General features: G+C 50.1%; 3 protein-coding genes and 1 non-coding gene across 4 annotated transcripts; 1 reads left to right on the forward strand and 3 right to left on the reverse strand.

Moving 5' to 3' along the window:
• Positions 1 to 556: 556 nt before the first annotated feature.
• F5J12DRAFT_931848 (uncharacterized protein) lies at positions 557 to 3,344 on the forward strand (the record flags this gene model as incomplete). The annotated part of the gene is made up of 7 exons (XM_051749546.1): positions 557 to 1,748; positions 1,781 to 1,947; positions 2,015 to 2,197; positions 2,256 to 2,600; positions 2,661 to 2,684; positions 2,738 to 2,918; positions 2,974 to 3,344. The coding sequence occupies 7 exons, from the start codon at positions 557 to 559 to the stop codon at positions 3,159 to 3,161; spliced, it is 2,280 nt and encodes a 759-aa protein (XP_051605334.1). The 3' UTR covers positions 3,162 to 3,344.
• F5J12DRAFT_2837 (PLU-1-like protein-domain-containing protein) lies at positions 3,345 to 9,645 on the reverse strand. Its single transcript, XM_051738729.1, has 12 exons — positions 8,926 to 9,645; positions 8,645 to 8,845; positions 8,211 to 8,598; positions 8,074 to 8,162; positions 7,955 to 8,024; positions 7,555 to 7,906; positions 7,314 to 7,494; positions 7,231 to 7,258; positions 6,924 to 7,171; positions 6,708 to 6,871; positions 4,301 to 6,654; positions 3,345 to 4,250 (listed from the first exon to the last, which is right to left on the reverse strand). Exons 1-12 carry the CDS (start codon positions 9,544 to 9,546, stop codon positions 3,508 to 3,510), a joined length of 5,439 nt encoding a protein of 1,812 aa, XP_051605335.1. The 5' UTR covers positions 9,547 to 9,645; the 3' UTR covers positions 3,345 to 3,507.
• A 1,403-nt stretch (positions 9,646 to 11,048) lies between these two features.
• On the reverse strand, positions 11,049 to 11,131 carry F5J12DRAFT_t9. The gene has a single exon. It is a non-coding gene; the product is annotated as a tRNA-Arg (tRNA).
• Positions 11,132 to 16,048: 4,917 nt separating this feature from the next.
• On the reverse strand, positions 16,049 to 18,328 carry F5J12DRAFT_710596 (uncharacterized protein; the record flags this gene model as incomplete). Its single annotated transcript, XM_051740658.1, has 7 exons — positions 16,049 to 16,077; positions 16,131 to 16,421; positions 16,474 to 16,701; positions 16,753 to 17,242; positions 17,297 to 17,779; positions 17,831 to 18,021; positions 18,091 to 18,328. The coding sequence occupies 7 exons, from the start codon at positions 18,326 to 18,328 to the stop codon at positions 16,049 to 16,051; spliced, it is 1,950 nt and encodes a 649-aa protein (XP_051605336.1).
• Positions 18,329 to 18,403: the final 75 nt, after the last annotated feature.

Here is an 18,403-nt window from a genome sequence, read left to right on the forward strand (position 1 = left end):
CCTTGGTTTAGATCCTTAAGAACAAGGGGGTGGCGAAAACAGGGGACTACGTTTTTACTAATTGGCCTGAAAACCGCTCAACGGGTATGTTTGTGAGCATGGGAGATGAAGTACCAGCATTGAGAAACTTCAACGCAGCCGAGGAAGGTATTAATGGCCTGGTCCATGTCGTTATATGTCCCCTGCTCACAGAATTTATCTCCATGGATTTTTTTTCTTTAAAAAATCTCACCTGTCTATTTGTCCTCCAGCATACATTGCAGGAGGATTAATGGATCATTCCGTAAGTCAGCTGGGGGGGCAGTTGAGTGAGCCCCAAGTGAGAACCGCACTCGTCAGGTGGGCACGTGACATGACGTTGTACATCATATGGAATGCGACCGTCTGTCTGGCGTCTCCGTAGTATTCTCCTCCGAGGGCAGCACAAAATAACAGTAACCAGCAGCACACCTGGTTCCTCCAAGCGTATCCCAAGGTACCGTTAATTTTTGCCTTTTTGCACGACATCGTATCAACGGCATACAAATCTTTATATGATCCGTTACATTTTCAGTAGATGACCTCGCCGCGTGATATACCCGTGCTTTCGAGCTCCCCCATCTCTGTCAGAGGCAGTCCCGTTGCACGACGTAGAAGAGACAGCGGTAGCCAATCCGACTCAGTGGAACCAAGCTCCCGCGCACGTCAACCAGTCTATCCCCTTTCCCTTGACCACAATGACCCTGATTCTCGGGAACGGCAAAGAGCCATGGATGTAGACATGGCCTTGCAGCTTTCTCGTGCGCGCAGAGAGACTATGGTCTCTCCTTCCCACTACGAACCTCCGCTAAGGGAGGAGATGGAACCCTCCTTTCTCCTTAACACTTCGGAGCAACTCGCTTTTGGTATCGCTCACGATGATGGTATCCACCCCCTCGACCAGGATGTCAGCGGGGTGTCTGAAGAACCACTCCATGCAGTGAGACCAGCTGACGCTGAGCTTAGTAACCTCGATCAAGCTCGTAACCACGCCCTGCTAGACACACCGGAGGGGCGTTACAATCCAGCTCACCACGAGGATGCATCAACATCGATGACAGGTCTACCGAGTTATCACGCCAATTCTTTCCGCTCCGTCTTTGATTTTAACCTTCTGGAAAGTTTTGCCTCAGAGGAAAAAGCTAATCAAGGCACAACGTTCGGTAGTGAGCCGCCTCCGTTTAGACACAACAAACCAGCTGAAGGTCAAGTCGGTGATGCAGGGCAACCATCTTCCCAAACAGACCTATCAAAGACTGGCATTGAGCCTTCTAACGCACAATCACCCCCAAACCTGCGTGTAGGCGGTCGTCACCGCAAGCTGAGCCAGAGTAGTCCAATTCCTCGCTCCCACCGCAGAGTCACACGGGGGAAAATGGTCCCTTTCGACCATCGGAACGAGCCTGTTTCCCGATTTCCAGCACATCTCATGGCTGAGGGACAACTCAGCACCGTCCCGTCCTCCGATAATCTCTCGACAATCTGTCAGCCATACGCCCCTGAAAACATCAATTCCGTCAGCGGGATCATGGCTCCTGTTGATGACAGACCGTACAGATTCTCATTCTATTCTAATTCCCTGTCAGCTACAATCCATGCCAGAAATCTATCGGAACTACCCGCTGAGGGACAGTCTTTCCAAGATTTATTTACAGGAATATCTATACCATCTGAGGGGAGCACCTTTAAAGGTATGTTTGCCCCCATTCTCGTGGTTCTTCCAACGTATGGTCCAACCGTTTGACGATTCCGGGCGGTTCAGGGGGTCCATTAGGCCGTCAAGGCAACAGCGGTTCTAACCGCAGAAGCGAGAAACCTCCAGGGGACCCTGGAAAGCCGATCGGAAGTAGCGGAGGTGATTATGAAGCGAGCACATGGTGGCTCGATGTTCTGAGCCCCACCGATGAGGAGATGAATGTTCTTAGCAAGGTACGAATCTTATGTCAAGACGATATCAGGTATCTTGCTGAGTTGCGTTATTTCTGCCCCGCCGCAGGTGTTTGGCATCCACCCCCTGACCACTGAAGACATCCAAATGGAGGAAACTCGGGAAAAAATTGAACTATTCCGGAATTATTACCTCGTTTGTTTTCGCAGCTTCGATCAGGATCCCTATGGTCCCACATACCTGGAACCGTTGAATATGTATATCGTGGTCTTTCGAGAAGGCATCTTATCGGTGAGCCGGCAAACTATTCTGCGTTGCCTTATCGGCCAACCATCGTTATTTCCCACAGTTCCATTTTCGGCCAACTCCACATCCGCAGAACGTCCGCCGGCGCATCAAACAGCTGAAGGATTACATAAATGTCACGTCTGATTGGATTTCGTATGCACTGATTGACGATATTACCGACGCCTTTGGACCGCTTATTCAATCGATCGAGTATGAGGTTGACTCAATCGACGAACTCGTGCTTATCCTGAAGGACACGGAGCAGAGCGACATGTTGCGCCGGATCGGGCTATGCAGGAGAAAAGTTCTTGGCCTTCTGAGACTTATGGGTAGCAAGGCAGACGTTGTCAAGGGGCTCGCAAAGAGGTGTAATGAAAACTGGAGAGTGGCACCCACGTCAGATATTGTAAGCTTTTTTCATTGTTTGCCTCCCACGGTGTTCGATGCTGACGGTAAATGGACACAGGGGTTGTACCTGTCCGATATACAAGTTTGGCATTTTTCCTGCCAGTGGGATCAGAAAAAATATTAATTGATCTACAGGATCATCTTATTACAATGACTCAAAACTTGAACCACTACGAAAAAATTCTGTCCCGCTCGCATTCGAACTACCTGGCTCAGATTTCTATCGAGATGACCGATGCAAATAACCAGATCAATGACGTCCTTTCGAAGCTGACTGCTTTGGGTACGATTCTTATACCCATGAACCTTGTAACGGGTCGGTACTTGATTTGCACTCCGGTGAACTAAGAATAATATAAATTGCCGGGCAGGTCTGTGGGGAATGAACGTCCATGTACCAGGGCAAGATATCACGGTACGTGATTTCTACGTTGTCAGTTGCTCTTTGCCCATGGGATCCGCGCAGGAGGGTTACGCATGGTTCAGTTCTATTGTTGCGGCGCTCGCTGCCTTCGCTGTGATTGGCGGTTATACGACGTATAAATTTATGAGACGGTGACGCTTCCCCCCTGTCTTTCATATGATTTATTTTCGGACGGTCATACTTGACTACATGTCACCTGTCGTTCGGCGTTTTATGAAGTATTACAATAGGTGATTCACGAGACCAAGCACACTACGTGGGTGTCGTATCTGTTAAATTCATTCGATACTCCTTCAACACATACGTAATTGCAGCACTCGTCGGTGCATTGTAGCATAGCCATTCCAGTTCCAAAACGAAACTAGACCTATATATGCCAAACAGTCATCCCGAAGATTTATTTAATACACGCTAACGTAATTGCAAGAAAGCAGAACACACGGAGGACGCATACAAGTCAAGACAAACACAAAAAATGAGTCTATTTGTTCTTGGGGATGACAAGCTTCATGGGTTTCGCAGGTGGGGTATTGCTTGGTCTCTGCGAGGACGAAGAGGGACCAGTGGCGAATGGGACAGAGGAGGCTGGACGTGGGGAGGGCTCTGTGTCCACTGGTGACACAATCATGGCGAGTGAAGGGGACAACGTTTGCTGCATCGCACGGGCAGGGACTGAGGCTGGTGGAAGAACTGGTGTCTGTGGCAAACGCCTGGCTTGTTTGGGCGACCGAGACCCCCGCACTTCAGGTGGTGGCGACTCGTCCGCAAACTTACGTTTCTTGCCAGAGTGCGGTGACAAGGAAAGTGGGGGAGGTGGCAGCGGGTACTCAGGAACTTCGGAACGGCGGGTGGGAGTGGGGTTTGAGGTGATGTTATGCCATTGCGTACACCATGGAGGTGGAGGCGGGACATGATGGCCATTGGTCGATGGTTGTCGTGCGAGCTCGTATACCGGGGTAGGAGGGGTAGGAAGCGGCAGTGGAGTGTGAGAATGACGGTGGCTTGCTGACGGACCTGATTCAGGAGGTCGAGGGAGGGGTGGGGCAGAAACACTGTGTTGCGGAGGAGCACAATTTATAACTTCCGATGAGCCCGAAGTATACCGGATTAATTCGACAATAAGGGTTTGAGTGTACGGGCGTGGGAGAGTCATGTAGATGATGTCTTTGCTGGAGGTCTCCTGCATGGCACCTGTATTGACATAGGTATCTTCATCTTGGTTATCTATGACGCTGTGAGGTAATCGTGGGAATTTCAAAGGAAGAATCACTCACCGAAGTGCTTGACCCGTACTTCCGAAAACGCATAGGGTCGATTCTTGCGGATACAACACAGTGGACACTCGAAGCGATGCAGCTTCTGTCCCATGGAACCATCGATCGGGAAAAACACGCATCCAGCATGATACAGTCGATTACACATCTGACACTCCACGGTACGGTGGCCGAGTAAAAACGGCGTGCGACCCCGGCAGATGCAACGAGTGCCATCAAGCCAGTCCTTGTCGATGTCTTGACCGAAGACAAATTTCGCCCGACGCCTCTTCCTGACCCGCACAGGTGCAGGTTGGCCGGCAAGAATGCGGTGTAGGCCAGCCAGATCAAGACCGAAGGAAACCTCTCGTGACGGGGATACAGCGAACTGAATCTTGTACAGCTTTCGCATATAGTGTCGGACTTGTGGGATGTATTCTGGCCGCTGGTTCCCAGGCTGTGATGCAAAAGTTAGGAAGTGTCCGATCACTGCCGACAAGCGATCCGTTCGGTGAACAATTAACTCCAGTTGCTTCCAAGCATCGGAATAATTCTTGGTAACTTCGGGAGCAGAGAGCAATATCTGAGGTAAGAAGCAGAAGTGCCAGTTACGGCCCTTGTTGATTGCACCGTTCCAATGGCGGTGGTCGCAGAACGGACACGACCCGCCGTTCGCTGCACACTCGCCGTGGAACCTAGCAAAGCAATGGTCGCATTGCACCGCATCGGACTGCGCGCCAGGCGGAGGTGGCCGGACGGGTGTATTGCAGATGCAAGTGAAGTATTCGTCGTTAGGCGGAAGGTCGTCCTCTGGCCGAGTGGCATCGACGACATCGTTAAGAATATCCTGACCATGCGCCACGCCGTGCTGTTGGCAATGCCAAGGAAGGTTTTCTAACCATTTCTGGTGGAAGGTGAGCTGTGCGTCCAGCTTTTCGAAGACGGGAAGCGAAAACACAGATAGATGCTCTCTGGCGTAGGATCGCCACTTGGTCATCATCTCGAATATGTCTACTTCGTCCCGGTGCTGATAGCGGTTTCTCAGGATGGCCTCGCACCGATTCTCGAGGTCGAGAGCAAACTCGGCAGTCTGCTTGAGGTCCCTAATGGCAGGAATGCTGAAGTCTTTCTCTGCACGGGCGACAAACCTCATGACCTCCGATACCTTCGGCTTCGGGCCTTGGTCGTCAGGAAGCAACCAAGCCTTGGCTTGCTTCTCGAAGTCCTTGGCCTTCGTCCGGGCAGACATGAGACGATCATAGATGCTGACGTCAATGGGAACATTAGGATCTGTTTCGGAGAATTCGTCAAGCTCTTCAATGGTCTTGAATGGCTGGTCAAGGACATGTCTCGCTCTTTCTTCCCAGTCGTCCCCTGCACGCTGCCTCGCCTGGAGCGCCTTCATATATGTGTTGTCTTCAGGAAGGTTGCAAGCGCGAGCGCGAGACAAAAGATTGTGTATGTCTTCTAGCGTGGCATTTGCATCATCAGCCTTCTCCTCTAGTTCCTTGATGAGTGACTCGCGGGTTACAATCTTCTCCACTTCATAAATCTCCTCAAGGTATACGTTGACGGACGATGCTTCCATAAGTAGACGCTCGCATTCATTGAAGAAAGTGTCACGGTCCGTTGCTGCACGGTCATCCTTCAAAAGCACTAAGGCCTTGCTCCTTAGCTCCTCTGCTTGCTCCGCTAGCGCCCGGAGGGCACCAATCTCTTGGGTGTCAAAACCCAACGTCTGAACCTCTCTCAGTAGCGCATAAAGGTCGTCCAAGGTGCGATCTGGTCTGTCACCCGGATCGCGGTCGTCGAAACCCGGAGGGGTGGACTCGTTCGCAGATGGCCGACCACGTGAACGACGTGACCGCTTCCGGCTCTGTTTGCGGATGATGAACGTATTCGAGGCGTCAAGCCATTCATTTGCCCTATTTACACATTTCCGCAGGGAAACCAGTTCTGGAAGAGGGTAGTTGATACGTTCGCCTTCGGCAAGAAGGGCTCGAAGGGAACGAAGTTGAGGGGCACCACTCTCAGATAACACCCTCTGGAATTTGGTTTTCCAAGCAGAAGGGATAGCAGCGCGTTCTGTGACTTTCGCCAAGTTGTCTTGGAGAGCCGCATCAGAGAACCGGAGTCTCAAAACATGTTGATTTATGGCGTGGTCGCAGAGGTGTTTAGCATGCTCCACGCACACAACCTCGTTCTTGCAATGGCATATCACCTGGGAGAGGAAGCAGAACACCTTGCAATGCAAGCATTGATACTGGTCTTCGGGCCGGTCCTCGTCCTCAAGCCTCTCGGTAATTCCCATTGCCCTGGCGGCTCTTCGAGACCCGAGTTCGCGCTCCGTCATTTCCCGCAAGCTGGCTTCCAACCTAGCGTAGAGGCGTCACCGGGGACCAGTAATCAGTGACTTACGGGCACTTACCATTGAGCCGTCTTGATCGACTGAGACTGTTGCGTAATGGTGACAAGCAACTCATCGTGTGAGAAAACCGGTAACTTCCTGTGCTCGCGGTAACGCTGCACACAGTCACGACCGTAAGGCAGCCAGCCAGGTAATGCAAAATTAACAGCCTCGTTGAAGTTAAGCTACAGCAACGAGGTCAACGAAGTTAATTGCGGAGCCACGTGGAAAACGTACGCCGTGATTGAACCCAGCGTGATACGCCTTGGGAAACGTGATAACGAATTCACCAGCACGTTGGTTGCATGCGTATACACGAACACCGGCTTCAGTTAAGTGCTTGGGGTTCATCAAAGTCACAAGTTGGAATAGGAGATCAGGCTGTGCTTCGAAAAGATCCGGCGCCTCGCTCTTGATCGCGGCTTCAAATTTTTCAGCGTCATCGCCTGGAATGCCGTACCACGTCTTTGTTTCGCCCCAATGCTCTGATTTGAAACCGTCAATCTCCTCAAAACCAGATATGGGGCGAATACGCAGTACTCACGGAAGTTAACGCTGTACGTATAATGATCCTATGGTGGTTTCGTAATTGCGCCCTAACACCATTATTAAACTTTGGATACCCACCTCATTGTGCCAGCAAAAGGTGGAGAATATCATCCCAACATATGTCCACGGAACAGTCATACCAGAAATATCCGACTTAATGTACCTCAAAAGGGAGTCTGATAAGATCGGCATATTGTTTAAATTCCAAGGGTCCTTGGAGGCAGGTTCCAGCGGATGGGTCTCCATTGTAGGCATAGCGCTGAAAGTTATTAAAAAAGTTAGCGGTGAAAAAAATTGCAAAACGGTCACGAAGCCCAACCTGCCATGAGTAGTTGAATGGACGTCGGCGCCGTACTCAATTTCCACCGTTTCGTTCGGTGACTGAACAAGTCGCCAGAACTCGTCCTCGGTGTCATATTCAGTCACCACTGTATTCCCGACATAGGTGACTGTGGGATCGTTGAGGTCTGGCGGAGACTTATGGGCGGGCGGGTGAGTCGCCCACCAACGACGACGAAATTCGAGGTCTCTGGCTTGAAAACTCGATAGGCAGTGTTCTTCGCCTTCATCAAAGCCGAAATCACCGCCGGTACCAAAAACACACGTATGGCAGAACCACTGACCCCTCGGAATGCTGGTCAGCGGAGGATCAAGACAGAACATGTGGAAGCCTGAAAATAATTAGCACTAGGATAACAAAGGGGTGAACGCCACCGCACCGCAATCACAACCGTCACAGAGCAACATTTGGTCTTCATGGTTTTTCTTCTGACATATCTCACAAGACTGCTGTGCCAGAGTCAACTACAAAACAGATTATGGTTCTGGAGGTCCTTACCTCCTGGGTAAGTTTCTGGTCTTCGTCTGGCTGCGTGGCACCAGTTGTTGAGGGCATCCGACCGAATCCATCGCGAGACGGGACAGCCACTGAAAAAAAATGAAGCAGGAACACGTGATGAAAAGTTAGCTGCGCACAGGTGGATTGCTCTTGAATAGTCATCTTCGTACTTCGTTTCACACCGTTAGTCTCTGAGCGAGTTCTGATTCGCTCCTTAGAGTCACCATCGTCCGGCTCCGATAGGGAACTCGATGATGACGTTAAGGGACTGGAGGGTGGCGAAGATGGATAACATAATGACGACAAGTGGGAATTAGACGACTGGATGTTAGTGTGGGTTTTCAAATGTGGGTCAGTTTTGACGGTGGGTGAAGACAAAGCTGGCGAATTTCGCATTCGTTCGCAGAAATGCTCGTAAGGAAGAATTATCCTCGTATAGGAATTCTTAATCTGGGTGGACAGACCAGGTACACCCCTGTACCCGAGTATCGCACCCAAATCCCCCCATTTCTTATTCTTGGTCACCTGTAAAAAAATTTAGTAAACGAAATTACTGCGGCGAAGGACGCACAGCTTCATATCCTCCAAGGTTCTGCACCTCTTTCCGGAGTAGCCAAAGATCGAGCGGCTTGTGATTGATCGTGGGCACGGATACACGTGGTTTGCCTTGCTGCTTGTGGAAGCGATACAACTGCTCCAAAAAGTTGACCTTGGCACGAGAGGTGGCCTCGATGGAATTGAGGCGCTGCAACCTGGTCTTGAAACGAAAGGTCTGTCGGAAATGAAAGCCAAACATCAGTTCGCAGGAGGCAGAAAAAAAAAATAAGAAAAATTCTGTAACACGACACGAACCTCTGTATTGGTGACAAAGGGCATTTTCCAACCAACCGGAGGCACCACTTTGCAAATTCCGTAATTGACCACTTTCTCGGAGATCGAGCGGATGTAGGTCATAGGGTCCTTAAACTCGTCTGAGGTGGGATAGAAAACAGGACAGTCCTCCAGCCCGAATGGTCTAGGTGTGGAACCCACAGGTTGATTTCTTGGGCTAGATGTCTTGACAGAAGATAGGTCCAAGCAAGGGGAAATAGCAATCGGTGAATGTCCATTAAAAAAATCATCGGTGGCATCCTGGGTATTTCCATCGTCATTGCTAAGCTGAGAGGCATGGCTTTGTAATGCAGCAAGTGCATTCGTCTTTGATTTGCGAGGTGCGCGTTTAGACGAACCCGGGGTGGCTTGCTGGGACATTCTGGATTGTGGAGAAGATGGCGCATCATCCTGAGGCTTTATAGGAAGAGCGCCCTCTACAGGAATAGATAGGCAAGATGTGAATGAATTCGGCTGTTTATTAGAAAATTCAGAGGGGAAAGCGTCTGCGGAATGTGAAGCGGTGTGCATGGCAGTTCTGGCGGACCTGCCTCTGCGCGAGGGTGTTCCCCTAGAGGAAGGTGGGGGCGAGCCTGCCTGCATTTCAGTGTAGGAATGCAGGAAGTGCTGAAATCGTCTGTTTGAAAACCTGTAGAGTATTGTAAGTGGCCAAGCCTTGTCACGTACACTCCTTGGAATGTGGGAGCGGGCATTCAAATTGCGCACCGAGTTATCGTGCGTGCAGCTGGGCTTCGGCGTGGGAATGCTGGTCAGTTTCGCGGAGTTTCCTTACAATGCTTCCGCGCTTTTCCAGCGCCCAACTTGTGGATCTCTCTGACGTTCCTGGGACGTTTCCTGACTACGATGGACATCAATTGTCAAAGACAATGCACTAGATAATAAACGCGATACCAGTAAGTGGTCGCAGACAAGGAAGTGGGACAGGGGCCCACACAACACCCTATCAGGTAAAGTATCTTCAAGATCCTGTGCTATTGATGTTCGCGGCAACCCCCGATCCCCTTGGAGCCAAGTGCAGGCGCGAGGATTGTTCAGCGGAATCAAACAGGTATTATTAATTTATTCCAGTTGCCCTCGTGCACACACAGGGAGAGCTAGCTGAAGACACGAGGCTCAACTTCCCTCCCAAACAATGGAGATTCATGGAGGCCCGCCTGTCTTGTTTGTGGCGTGGAAGGTGATCGCTTTTAAGGAAGGCTGCCTGCAGCGTAGTCATTTACTTTGCTGGATGGTGAGATTCCGTACTAAGATTTGCAGGCAGTGTGTCAAACGTGCTCAAACCGCGTGCAAGGCCACAGTATCGATCGAATCGCCACCGTACTGACACTTGAGGGAAAAGGATTTACCATATCTTCCTGCGTTATCCAGGGGGTCATTACGAACCTGGACTTGCACTCCGAACATGTCGGAGCAACTTAGAAAATGCATAGGCAAAATGGCAAGGCAAACATGAACGATGCTGAAGAATGTGCTCGACCTGAGTCCGGGACGACCGCCAAACGGTCTACCTGATCGGCCGACCTACGGAGATCAAATATACAGGACACGCCCATTACATGGAGGATCATATGGCCTACCCTCCAAGCCGTGGGTCTGCGGTCTGGTGACGGCACCAATCAACGTGGCACCAACGCCAATGACGAAAGCACAGGAATGATTGTGCTCTCCCCCAAAATGATCGATTCCGATTCAGACGCTTTCTTTCGCAGGTAGCAAGGACAGCCAACACCGAAGCGGAAAGGGCAGAGCGGAAACAAAGGTCACCACGTGCCGCGGGGAAGCCAACATCACAATGACCAATCACACAGCAGGCGACCAAGTGCAAATGAAAAAGTCATGGTGCGATCAGGCAGACCAGCATGTGGTCGATCAATAAGATTCAACACGTTGTCTATGACTGCAATTTTACGTGTTCCTTCATTGAGCCCAAAAAAGATTAGTTGCGTCATGCAACTCGTACGTTATCAAGAGCTTTGATACGTGCATAACCACTTCACTGCGTATGAATACATTGTGCTTTTCACAGTTGACACCAGATCACAGAAAGAAATGACGGAGGTCAATAAAAATTTGTAAAAGTAATTAGCCCCCGGTGGGACTCGAACCCACAACCTCCAGATACCACTAGTTTAGAAGTCTGACGTCATAACCATTAGACAACGAGGGCACACATTCTGCGTCACAAACCCAACTTCACATCATCTCCGAGACATCCTCGTTCCCTATTACTCCAAATTTCCGGGTCATAAACAGCAATCGGTGAGTGGGATCGGTGTACGACAGCATGCTTTTTCGCTTCCACCGGCACAATTCGAAACCCGACTATTAGGGTGTCATACAAACGTACGTACGCATCCAGGATAACGTTGGACTATTGGCAGGCAGTCAGTCACTGGTCGTACAGCATAGTATTACAGAAGTTTGCCAGAGCCGAGACCACCGAGCGATCCATGGACAATGGACACATGCAGATCGGGTTCCAAGTGAAACGTATCTTTTCAAACACCGGTTCACCGACCTGCTACTGGCGGGAATCCCCCGACAGGCATAATTCGGCCGTTAGCGAACGGTGCCACCTAAACTTGGTTCAAAGTGCTTGTGCAAAGTTGCTCTGTGAATGTCTAACGGAACAACGAGGTAACCACGCGTTTGTTGTTGCCAGAAACCTGCAAGTCGCTAGCAATGTAGAGCCATTTACCTCTTCTGAGTGGTGGGCGGATTCTGTTTCCTCAATAAGCAACAAGGACCTTATCGTTTACCCAGTGCCCCGATTTAACCACTCCCGAGTTCTTAGCACTTCAATGGCCAACGCGCACTGGTTGCTCCCGTGTAACAACCTCGGGTGAATATCGCTCTTCTTGAGCCGCGCATCGCCGACCGCATGTACGACCTGCTCCGGACCACTCTTTGGTCGTGCCGACCCACCCGAATCCCCCATTCATTGATATCCAATGCCCAAAAAGATTTTGCGCGAAAAATGGGTAGTTATGATTCGGTCTATGTTGTTGACTGATCCGTATATTATCCACCCACTACCAGACCCAGCGAAGGGTCTCGTACCTTGTTTGCGCACATTCCCTCCACGCCACGTATAGCACGAAAATTCGGACCAGTCTGATGCGGTTAGCACTCCATTTTGCGTTTGGACCAGCGGTGGAACGTACCATTTCCAAATTTCACCAACTACATATTCTTCAACGTTGAGGATTCGGGTATATAGTCCCGGCCGACCTGTTCACATATCCAGAGTCACATTTCGATGATCACTCAGATCTTTGAAACCGCCTCATTAAGGGATTAGTACCATTTATCGAATTTTGGTTAAACATGCCGTGTTCCAGCCCACCGTATGTCACCGCCGCGGACGAGCCAACGTGTTAATTTACTTACTCGAATGGTTCACGGCGGACGCGTGAGGAGCGTCCAAGCACAAGCCAAGTTAGTTCACGGTGAGAGCTGGAAAATCGTTTTACCGAAATGGAGGTTCGATTGAAGGAATACATCGTAGTGGGGCGACCGCGACATCAAGAAGCATTGGTATTCCTTGGCCCAAATGCAATGCAGGGTTGCACAATTGCAACCGGGTAGAACGATGTGCCCTGTTGCCCGCGGAGGACCCGCCTCCGAGGGTGGTAGGAAGGTCGAACTTGAATAATTAGTTTCAGAGCTCAACTGGCCGGGATGTGCAGCTTGTTGGGAAACGCCGGAAGCCTACCTTCCTGGGCGGCTCTTCGGTACAATTGCTCAGTGGAGTACTGCAAATCAAGTGCACGAATCAGTTCTCACGAGAAAACTATATTGTACCACACCGCTGTGGAGACTGCCGAAGGCACCTAAGGCACCCTGGTAGTGTGCGTGAATTTGCAAATGATATACCCTAGCTTCGCACTTCTCCGCATCGTTGCTATTGTAATTTTCCGCCTGGCTCAACCTTGGGCCCGGAAAGTTCGTGCTGCATCCGAAGGGGAAGGTCCTAAAATGTGTTGTCCACGAATTGAGACAACGAGTTAATACGGACTTTCATAGGAAAGCGGATGACTGAGTGAGTGAGGGGCGGGGCAGTCGGGCATCACTCTGATTTGTACATCATGAACAAGGATTTCCGAGGGCATCGCCACTACGGGCACAAAAGACCCCGAGTATCGAGGTCCACGGTGTCTAGTTTGTTGTTAAGCTGTAACGCAAGAGGACACACAGTAATCACTCCGTAGCTCCACGAAGTTCACAATAAATGAAGGTGCGTCCACCAGATCCGGGAGTGTGACATGTATAGTTTCAACTGTTCAAAATTGAATCAATAATATTAGGCAGAAAGAAGCTGACATTGCAGGGGCGAAAGGCGGTTTATCATTTGTCATCATGATAGGGAGTCGCCGCTGGCAATAAGATGGCACACGATACGGGTCCGATTTACCAATTGGCGATCACCGCAACTCTGTCACCAACAGAGAAATAAAGTTAACGACAGATTTCAGGCACTGCTAGATTGTGTCCGAACAGCATACGCTGTACGATCACACGAGCACATGGAGCACAGCGTGGAATGGAGTATCGTGATAAACTGGATGAGCAGGAACAGCGTTGGCGCTGAGTCAAATCAGAGATATAAGTAGAGTCCTGCGTGGAGGATGAAGAATGAAGGTTCTGTATCACTCCAATGGGTGCGGCAGTCCGCAAGGAGGCCAGAGCCCTCCATGGCACAAGTTACAGCGGTTTGCGAAAATAATGTCAGTTAGCAAAATATCTGTGACCGCGTCGTGAGCTCCGCCCAACAAGGAAACGTACCAAGCTGGCATGAAAACACTAGTGAGACTAACTACCGGCGTCACTCCGACTCACGAAAATCTCACTGGCGACGGGTCGGAACTCGCGGTTGTTGACGAAACGAGTAAGAACGAGCGTACGCTCGCCCAGCACCACAGAAGACCAGGATATAGTCACTGTGCACAGCTAAAGGACGCGTTTGTTCGAGATGATAGATACTATGTGCCGCAATAACAGTGAATGGGTAAGTACGTTGCAGCACATGTTGTTTACTGCGCCATCTCGTGAGTACATGATGTAGTTCGGCCATCGCTAGTAGTATGTAGACAAATGAACGCGATGAACGCACACATTCCTACATTCCCATATCGGGAAGGGCTCACGACGCGCTCACAAATATTTTGCTAACTGACATTCTTTTCGCAAACCGCTGTAAATAGGGAAACACTAAAATTGTGGGTGTCTCGACGGAAGGCCCGTACGGGATCGGAGGCCAGGGAAATCGTGATCAATATCTTTTCCTTAAAAATATAGCCCTACTATGCGGGATGCACAAGGTGTCAAGGAGCGGATGTAATCGCACCCCAAAAAATGGAAAAATAGCCCTCGTTGAAGAGCCCGATTTCCACGATAGGAAAGATCACTACTTCGCCTAGGAAATGTGAGAAAGAGATATTCTAGCGAGGGTGTGCGTTCCAACGGAACTTCTCAAGACGCAAGGAAAATCATCTCACCGCGCAAGCAACAGTTCAGGAGTATCCCTGGCAGCACTGCACAAGTGAACTACTCACTGAGACTAGCACAGAAGCTCAGGTGAATTGAAATATCTTTAGTTCCGAGGAGTTGGCTGGCGTTGGGAGCACGCGAGCACACAGACATGGGTACAAGATACCCATCATGAATAATGCAAATTTAGAAGTATGGTGTCAGAGATGCATATTTCTTCGTGGCCAACTCTCATTGGACTGAAGGAGAAAAGCCAGCGGATGCTTTAGGCGCAACAGATTAATGCTAAGGAGAACGAGAAGGATCTTGAAATGCCGACACGCCGATGCCTAAGTTCTGCTGGACAGGAAGTCTCGTTTCGAGGCGATCTGTGAAGGATATCGCCGAACAACTTGACGACGGAGGCAACAGAGTCAACGTGGCAGGAAGTATTGACAGGATCTTCAACACCTAAATGGGGAAGCCCCCATGGGGTAAATGGTAGATGCTGCGTGGCAAGGTGCATTTCGCGAGACATGTAATAATAATAATCCCATGCAGGTGGTGATGGAAGTTAATGGAAGTCAGTGACTTGACGGTCGGAGAGAAAGGCCAGGTACGCCGTTGGTAATTTCATCCGTGCTTAGTGACATTTAAGTATTCTGCCTTTGGGGCCGCGACATGAAAAGAGCATAAAGAGCCCACACAGCTCACCCGCTCAGCACCAAGCAGCTCCTCAGTCCTCATCACTCGTATTCAAGGACAACAAAACAGTGTCAACCGGCACCACCCCGCTCGTGCAATATGATCCATCACCCTAAAGTACGTGCCTTGCATCCTCTAGATGAACTTTCGATTTCATACACGCGCATAGTCTGCTCCGTTCAAATACAACCTCACCTATCATGAGTACTATTCAGACTCAGACCTATCGTCCTGTTCGTCGGACAGTTTCGACGACCCACCTAGAAAGTGGTGGATGCGGTGGTGTTGCTGCTTGTGCTTCAGGTTTTGGTGACATACCCATTTGGTAAGCCAGTTTGGCCGGGAACTATGCGAGTACTCACCTTGACTGACAGTCAGGCGGAGCCTGTACGAGTTTTTTTTCCTGAGCCTCGGCTTTACCCATAGGGCCACACGTTAGGAGAGCCTCGAGAAGACAGTAGTCAGATGATTCGGATTAGATAGATACATATGCACTGTAACCTTAGCATGTAGCCAATAGCATAATCAGCCATCAGACGTTGCCTGGATGTAGCACCACACAATCAATGGCTACTCATTCACAGGTACCTAAATGATAGCACATCAGTATCACTCCCTGGCAGGCGGCGAGAGGTGCGAGGATACGGCGGAAGCACAGTATTGGGCCAGCACACCGTGCCCTTGTGGATCCTTTTATGTGAAGAATTGATGCGGGATCACCCGAAATGACTACTGCTAAGTCGGTGGACCTTAGGGCACTTCACCCCAGGAAAAAAATTGCGGGGTTCCGTTGCCTACGTGGGACTTAATATTCGCAAAGATGGAGGCGAACTCAGCACAAGGCGTAGGAATGGCCCATACCAATTTCATTGAAATCGGGCAGGGATGATGAACATTGTGATTCCATGGTTTACCATTCCCCATCAAACCCAACGAACCCTGCCGTGCAACATGATTCAGGATCACGTCCAGGAACATGATTGCGGACTCACCCGTTAACAGGAACACAGGGAAATACCTCTTCTTCTCTAATTGTGCGCACCAGTTCCATGCACTAGTCAGACGTCCATCAATGCAGCTCCCAGCATCAAAAAAGTTGTCGGCTCCAGAACCATCAAATCCATGGCGAAAGAAATCGGTGAGTATTTCTAAGATACAACCTTCTTCAGAACCAAACTCGTCGTCAATGTATGACCGTAGTGCGGGCTTCTCCGCGATTATAGGTATATGCCGAAGGGTATTGCAGATCGGGAGGAGGATGCGATATATTTGCGAATATTTATCTACCATATCGGTAAGGTCGTGGATTTATCAAGCCGCGCAAAAGCCGCTCACCGATGAACATAAGCGCATTTGGAACGTTATGATCGCCCATGTGTATGGCTGATGAACCTACCCACGAACCGACGCTTTGTTGTGAGCGATGCAGGATAGTGTGCATCATACGCAAAGTTTTTGGTGCAGCTTGGACACGGTTTAATCCCTGGCCGGTGTCCCGAAGGCGATAGGACACAGTTTCGGACAGCAGGTCTTGCTCCGTTAAAGACCACAGGCGGAACATGTCTAATCATAGTTTGTGATTCTGTCCCATGCAGAGAGTCATGAATTACTTACCATGCAGAATTTCTCGCCACAAGGTAAGACTCTGCAACACGTATGCGTATTGTTTTGCGTGATCATGGCTCAGCCTTGCACCACCCTTCCCGCTACGAATGGCCAAGCTATGTTTAGTATTCTTCGCTTGCGTGGGATGAAAGTATTGCTTAAGATAAGCTATCATGCGGTCGCAAGGATCCCGATTGGTTCGTAAAAATGCGTGGTTGTCACCGATACTGTATATGCATTGACGGACTTTCTCTTGGCTCAGGCCATCACACTGATAACGAGCGGAGAGCACTTCGATGGCAAGTTCCTTCGACTTGATATCTTTCTGAACCTCGCGTCGAGTCCGACCATCGGAATAGATTTCCATTGTAGCCGAAGTTATGAGATCGTCGCGGAGCAGCCCAGCTGCACCGCGCTCCTCCAGGACTGAATACACGGTCCTGATAGGCTTCACGCATGTAAAGTTGAGCATGTCTTTCACTTCGGGCGATTGACTGTCCTGAAGACAGCGCCGTTAAGGAGTAGGGCTCGACGGGAAGTTGTATTTACCTACCTGAAGGAGATAGATCAACTTCCCGTACGTGGTACGCATTTTATCAGGATTCATAATTTTATGACGGCGACCAAGTTCAAAAATATCCTGGTAAAACTGTTCGTTTCGTTGAAAGTCGCGGTCCGTAAAAAGCGATTGGCCGAGCTTGTAGTCCGCAGAAAGTACCAGCCCGGACAAAATGGCGCAAAGCTCGCGGATCTGGAGCACTATGCGCTTCGTCTTTGAGAGGCCAAAACCGATCGTGTCAATCTTGTCAGTGTATTCTGAGACTTGAAGGGCAGCATCCAAAAGGCGGAGGTACTTGCGTTCGCCGAGAGACAGCCGGAGCGGAATATATTTCGAACGTTCCACAAACCATTCACCGACTTTAGAGCCTACCGCCGGTTGCGTACCCAGAGCGTTCTTAGCTCGACTTGTTTGTAACCCTGTATCTATCCGCTCTAGCTCTATGCCTGATTCATCGGCCATGTCAACGTCATCATCCTAGACGACAGTAAGCTATGGGTGCACACTAGTGTGGTGGCGATCGCGCACTTCGTCTGTCTTTTCTCCATCTCTCGCCTCAGTAGAGTCACCATTTTGTTCGCTTGGAGGTTTTCTCGGAAGGTGAACAACGAGCGGTTTTGTGATGTGTTTTCTTCTCGTGCCTTTCCTGTGCTGTGCTGCAAAGCAGACCTCGCAGTAGTCATCCTGGCAATCATCACATCGGATTTGGGCAGGCTGATCTACACCACAGACACATTCCAGGGTCACGGGGATGAGAAACTCATCAAGATCCATGGTGGAGTACTCACCCTCACACTCTACACAGTATCCTTCTGTAGTGGGTCTGTCAACGGTTTCTTCATCCCATCCCTCGGCCGCGGTAGAAGAAGCGTCAAGTTCCTGCCGCTTTGACTCAGGACGCTCCACTGCATCGTGGTTGTCTCCAAGGATATTTTCAAGAGAGAATTTTGTGTCCTCCGGGGCTTCCGGCGGCTCCTGCGTTCCATTTTCTATCTGTGGCGTCTTACTAGGGGTACTTTCAGCCATCTTTTTTTTTCACCTCAAGATCGGGTGGCGGGTGGAGATTCAGTCGTGGGGGTTTGGTACAGCCTTGCAGGACGG

The sequence above is a fragment of the Pisolithus orientalis genome (genome assembly GCF_024613125.1).
Source record: "Pisolithus orientalis strain OTSU chromosome Unknown F5J12scaffold_1, whole genome shotgun sequence".
In the NCBI taxonomy this organism is placed as follows: Eukaryota; Fungi; Basidiomycota; class Agaricomycetes; order Boletales; family Pisolithaceae; genus Pisolithus; species Pisolithus orientalis.

Coding starts and splice junctions, on each gene's coding strand:
- F5J12DRAFT_2837 (XM_051738729.1), bottom strand. CDS start 9,546: ATGCAGGCAGGCTCGCCCCCACCTTCCTCTAGGGGAACACCCTCGCGC. Junction 8,163..8,210: donor TATTCAAGAGCAATCCACCT/GTGCGCAGCTAA, acceptor ATTTTTTTTCAG/TGGCTGTCCCGTCTCGCGAT. Junction 7,259..7,313: donor CCTTTTGCTGGCACAATGAG/GTGGGTATCCAA, acceptor AAACCACCATAG/GATCATTATACGTACAGCGT.